Here is a 5,858-nt window from a genome sequence, read left to right as displayed (position 1 = left end):
GATGTTTTATGGATACAAGCAATTTAATGCCAAAAATTCTTATTTTTTTGATTCTGGACCACGAGAACTTTTTGTTTCAATCTGTATCTTTCTGCCAGTAATAGGCATTGGTATTTATCCAGATTTCGTTCTCTCACTATCAGTTGACAAGGTAGAAGCTATTTTATCTAATTACTTTTCTCGATAATTTGCATGAATAAGACATAAAAGAAAAAGAAGTCTTATTTTTCCTTATCTTAATCTTAAATAAAAAAAGAAGTGAATTGTAATCAGATACGTTTGGAGTTTTAGAGAACCGGTTCAATTACTACTTGATTGAACCGGTTCTCTAAAACTCACACAAACTTTCATTACATGTGCTAGTTCTATGTATTAGGTCACGTCTTCGATTAAGATGCTAATGTGAATGAACCATAACTATGTAGGCCTATTCCTAATAGATTGACCCCAAAATAGCATACCCAAATTATAAGAAATCCCATAGAAGCTACAATTGCGGAATTTGTGCCTTGAAAATTTTGGTTGGTTCTAATATGTAAATAAATAGCAAATATAGTCCAAGTAATAAATGCCCAAGTTTCTTTGGGGTCCCAATTCCAATATGACCCCCACGCCTCATTAGCCCACACTGCTCCTGAAAGAATACCAACCGTTAAAAAGATAAATCCTAGACTAATAACACGATAACTCCAACGATCCAATTGCTGAATCAATTGATATCTGTGATAATTTCTAAATGAAAGTAAAGAATTGTTTAGTATAGCATTGCTTCTTTCATTTACATATTGAATCTAATCAAAATCAAATGAAAACGGCCCAATTAATGAATGATTGTTTTTACCAAAGACCCCTAGGCTTTTTCGAAATGTAATGACTAGAAGAGATACTGATAATAATGATCCACATAAAAGAGCTGCATAGCTCAATATCATCATACTTACGTGCATCATTAACCACTGAGATTGGAGGGCAGGTACTAATATTGTGGATTGATGCATTTCAGTCAAAAGACCTGAAGTAGCAAATCCTTGGGTAAAAATAGTACTTGGTGCAGTTATTGCGCTTAAATCATTTTTATGATTCCATATTTTAGGAACCATATGAATAATGGAAAAGCCCCATGAAAGGAATATTAATGATTCATATAAATCACTTAAGGGAAAATGTTCCGAATAAATCCAACGAGTAACTAATAATCCTGTTATACAAAAAAAGGTAGCTATCATGCCCTTTTCTGACGAATCATGTAGTCCTATGGTTTCGTGGACTAATAGGGTCATCAAATAAATCGTAATTACAATTGAAACAATTGAAAAAGAGATGTGAGTTAATATATGTTCTAAAGTCGAAAATATAATAAAAAATCCTAAAATAAAAAGGGAGTCCTTTAACACTGGAATGGAAATGCGTAATCCATTTCATTTTCATTATAGAATTTATTGTATCTCTTTTAGAAGATGCCGCCACTCGGACTCGAACCGAGATGCTCTAGCACTGCTTCCTAAGAGCAGCGTGTCTACCGATTTCACCATAGCGGCTTGCTCGAAAGCATAATAGCCCATCCGCACTCAAACGTCGAGATTGTAAGGAGTCAATTCAATGTAATATTTTTTAGGAAAAATGCAAATCAAATTAAAGGCCCCCTCTCATTTCTATTTGAACGTTCAATAATCTCTTATAGGATGATTTTCGTCTTAACGATTGACTTTTCGAGAGGTTTCCGTTCTCCCAAAACGGATTAGTCGGAACTAGAGAGTTCTGCTCTCAATTCAGGTATAGAAATAAAAAACCCCTTTCTTTATTGATTCTTTTTTGATGATTTCATGGGTCCGAACAAAACGAAAAAATCTATTGTATCCATAGTCATTAAAAAAACCTCAAAATAAAAGTGAAACTTTCTATCAAGTACTATGTTTTTTCGTTTGACCAAAAAAACATAGTACCTTTTTATTTCGGAAATGAAAGGCTTCCTATCCTAAATACGACAATCGAAAGTGCCACCTCATATTGATCAGTTAAAAATAGAAGTTAATGTGAATCGTTCATCTTATCAATTTAATTAGCAAATTCATCGAGGCATATCGATTTAGATTATTCCAATACTTGTTTATTTGTTTGTTGCACAAAAAAACTTTTTGACTTCCCGGTAGAAAGAGATTTTGCTAAGGAAAAAGCTTTTAGCGCAGCCAAATATCCTTTTCTTTTCCAAATGTTTTTACGAATACGCTTTTTTGATATAGAAGTACGTTTCTTTGGAACGGCCATTTTAAAATAAAGAGGTTACTCATTGTTATAGTTGGATGTGAAAGACATGTATTGTTCAAAACGGGTCATTTTTTTCTTTAGCTATATATTTATCCCTAGATCATACTTTCTTGATAATATACAATATGGATGTGTGAGTCCCATATAGGATTTCCGGAGAAAAGTTGGATATCTTAATTTCTTCTTTATTTTCGGAATACTTTAATTCACATTTTTATTACATACAATATCCAAATAAAGAAGAATTTTTATATACTAATCTTCGTTCGAATCTATATCTATGTCACCGTCATAAAAAATGGGGCTACGGCTCATCGTATTCTATTTTATTTAAGAAAATAAAGAGAAAAATTGGAAAACGCTTACCTTAATTTAAGAGAAGAATACTGTAACTGTAACCTTTTTTCTAGAAATTCATCAATTCAATAGAGTACAGTACCCTTAATTAAATGAAAATTTCAAAATAGGAAAAAAGGAATGAGACTGATTGGAATCTGTTAATATAATAAACACTTGAGAAAAAGCCATTTAACTAAGTCCGTTTTTCAATTCTACACGAAGTCGTGGGTATCAAAGTGCCGAATATCGTAGAGTTTTCTAAAAGTATCCGTTGTTTTTGGGGAATAGAATCTAGAATCCACCCGAGAAGAATTAGTAAAGTCTTACAAATATACTAACTCAAATCACAAGGTCTTTTTTGGGGGTCAAGTTTTTGATAGATCCTATGTTCAATAAAGTTTTTGATGGATCTTACATACCAGAATAAAGCACTTTTTTACTATAATTAAATTACTTAATTGTTTTTCCTTGATCAATGAATATGGATTATAATAATAATAAAGAAATTGAAATTGCATATTCTGATTCTGTATCTTCATAAATATCCTAGGTAATCACTAAGCGGTACCTTTTTAAAAATGATTTGATTTTTTGACCTATTGTAACTTCTGAGTTTTTCTTTTTTGGAGGGAAAGAATTAGAAAGGTTTAAGAATTCAAAATTCTATTTTAGTTCTGTCTTTTCTTTATTTTATTGCTCCTTCCGAAAGATATAAGAGCTGGTGAATTGAAAAAAAAAGTTTTATTTTCTTATGGAACATACATATCAATATGCATGGATCATACCTTTCGTTCCACTTCCAGTTCCTATAGCAATAGGGGTGGGGCTTCTCCTTGTTCCAACGACAACAAAAAACCTCCGCCGTTTCTGGGCTTTTCTTATTGTTTTATTACTAAGTATAGTTATGCTTTTTTCAATCGATCTGTCTATTCAACAAATGAATGGTAGTTCCATCTATCAATATTTATGGTCTTGGACTATAAATAATGATTTTTCTTTAGAGTTTGGCGACTTGATCGATCCACTTACTTCTATTATGTTAATATTAATCACTACTGTTGGAATTATGGTTCTTATTTATAGTGATAATTATATGTCTCATGATGAAGGATATTTGAGATTTTTTGCTTATATGAGTTTTTCCAATACTTCCATGTTAGGATTAGTTACTAGTTCAAATTTAATACAAATTTATATTTTTTGGGAGTTAGTTGGAATGTGCTCGTATCTATTAATAGGTTTTTGGTTCACACGACCAATTGCAGCAAATGCTTGTCAAAAAGCGTTTGTAACTAATCGTGTATGGGATTTTGGTTTATTATTAGGAATCTTAGGTCTTTATTGGATAACGGGTAGTTTTGAATTTCGAGATTTGTTTAAAATAGTCACTAACTTGATTGAGAATAATGGTTTAAATTCTTTATTTCTTACTCTGTGTGCCGCCCTATTATTCCTTGGTGCAGTTGCAAAATCTGCACAATTCCCCCTTCATGTATGGTTACCTGATGCCATGGAGGGGCCTACCCCTATTTCAGCTCTTATACACGCTGCTACTATGGTAGCAGCGGGAATTTTTCTTGTAGCTCGACTTTACCCTCTTTTCACAGTTATACCTTACATAATGAACCTTATTTCTTTGATAGGTATTATAACCGTACTTTTAGGAGCCACTTTGGCTCTTGCCCAAAGAGACATTAAGAGAAGTTTAGCTTATTCGACAATGTCGCAGTTGGGTTATATTATGTTAGCTTTAGGTATGGTATCATATCGAGCTGCTTTATTTCATTTGATCACCCATGCCTATTCAAAAGCATTATTATTTTTAGGCTCCGGATCCATTATTCATTGTATGGAAAGTATTGTTGGATATTCTCCAAATCAAAGTCAAAATATGGCTCTTATGGGCGGGTTAACAAAATATATGCCGATTACGAAAACAGCTTTTTTGATAGGTACACTTTCTCTTTGTGGTATTCCACCTCTTGCTTGCTTTTGGTCAAAAGATGAAATTCTTAGTGATAGTTGGGTATATTCACCTATTTTTGCGATAATAGCTTATTTCACAGCCGGATTAACTGCATTTTATATGTTTCGGATGTATTTACTTACTTTTGCGGGACATTTAAACGTCTATTCTCAAAATTTCAGCGCTAAAAAAAACAGATCGTTTTATTCAATATCCATCTGGGGTAAAGAAAGACAGAACGTAATCAACAAGAAGTTCTTTTTATCAACAGCAAAAAAAAACAAAAGAGTTACTTTTTTTTCGAAGAAAGCATATTCAATTGATAGAAATGTAAAAAAAGGAACGCAACCGCTTATTACATTTACTCATTTTAAAAATAAAGAAAATAATCCATATCCTTATGAATCGTAAAATACTATGCTTTTTCCCCTTCTTATATTAGGATTCGTTACTTTGTGTGTTGGGTTTATCGGAATTCCTTTTGATTATAAAGGAATGGATTTGAATATATTATCAAATTTGTTAACTCCATATATAAACCTTTTACATTCAAATTCGAGCAATTCCGTTGATTGGTATGAATTTCTTACAAATGCAATTTTGTCAGTCAGTATAGCTTATTTAGGAATCTTTTTTGCGTTCTTTTTATATAGGCCTGTTTATTCATTTTTACATAATTTGGACTTAATTAATTCATTTGTTAAAATGGGGCCTAAAAGAGGTCTTTGGGACAAAATAGTAAACGTGATATATAATTGGTCATATAATCGTGGTTACATAGATAGTTTTTATGCAGCAACCTTAAATACCGGTATAAGAAGACTGGTTGGATTCACTCAGTTTTTTGATAGACGAGTAATTGATGGAATTACAAATGGAGTCGGTATTACAAGTTTATTTGTAGGAGATGGGATCAAAAATGTAGGGGGCGGAAGAATATCTTCTTATCTATTCTTCTATTCATTTTTTTTATTAATTTTTTTATTAATATTAATTTACAACAATTTATGATAGAGGAGGTCTTTATCTTCTTTAAGTTTAAGTATTTCTAACTTCGAATTTTCTTCCGAACAAAGGGAAGGGGAAGGGTCTTCTTCGATGGATCCTTCTTCCTGTTTAGTCCCCTTCGTTTCGGAAATTGTTTCGATTTCTACATCTGTTTCTCCCTCACTTTCCCCCCTTTCTTCCGTTTCGGCAGTTTCTTCTTTTAGTTTCTTAGTAACAATAGGCGACGGCATTCTGCCTAAATAGTAGACACAGGTGATAAATAAGAGAATACTAAAGATTC

General features: G+C 32.3%; 1 protein-coding gene across 1 annotated transcript in view; it reads right to left on the bottom strand.

Annotated features, from left to right (window-relative positions):
• Positions 1 to 2,823: 2,823 nt before the first annotated feature.
• Positions 2,824 to 5,858, bottom strand: part of LOC113290661 (putative protein TIC 214 N-terminal part) — a 4,276-nt gene continuing 1,241 nt past the window's right edge. The window contains exon 2 of the mRNA XM_026540244.1: positions 2,824 to 5,858. This exon is cut by the window's right edge and continues 662 nt beyond it. Within this exon, the coding sequence (XP_026396029.1) occupies positions 5,566 to 5,858 (293 nt within the window). The 3' untranslated portion in view covers positions 2,824 to 5,565.

Source organism: Papaver somniferum, chromosome 6 (genome assembly GCF_003573695.1).
Source record: "Papaver somniferum cultivar HN1 chromosome 6, ASM357369v1, whole genome shotgun sequence".
NCBI lineage: Eukaryota > Viridiplantae > Streptophyta > Magnoliopsida > Ranunculales > Papaveraceae > Papaver > Papaver somniferum.
This window is presented reverse-complemented; position numbering and strand designations above follow the sequence as displayed.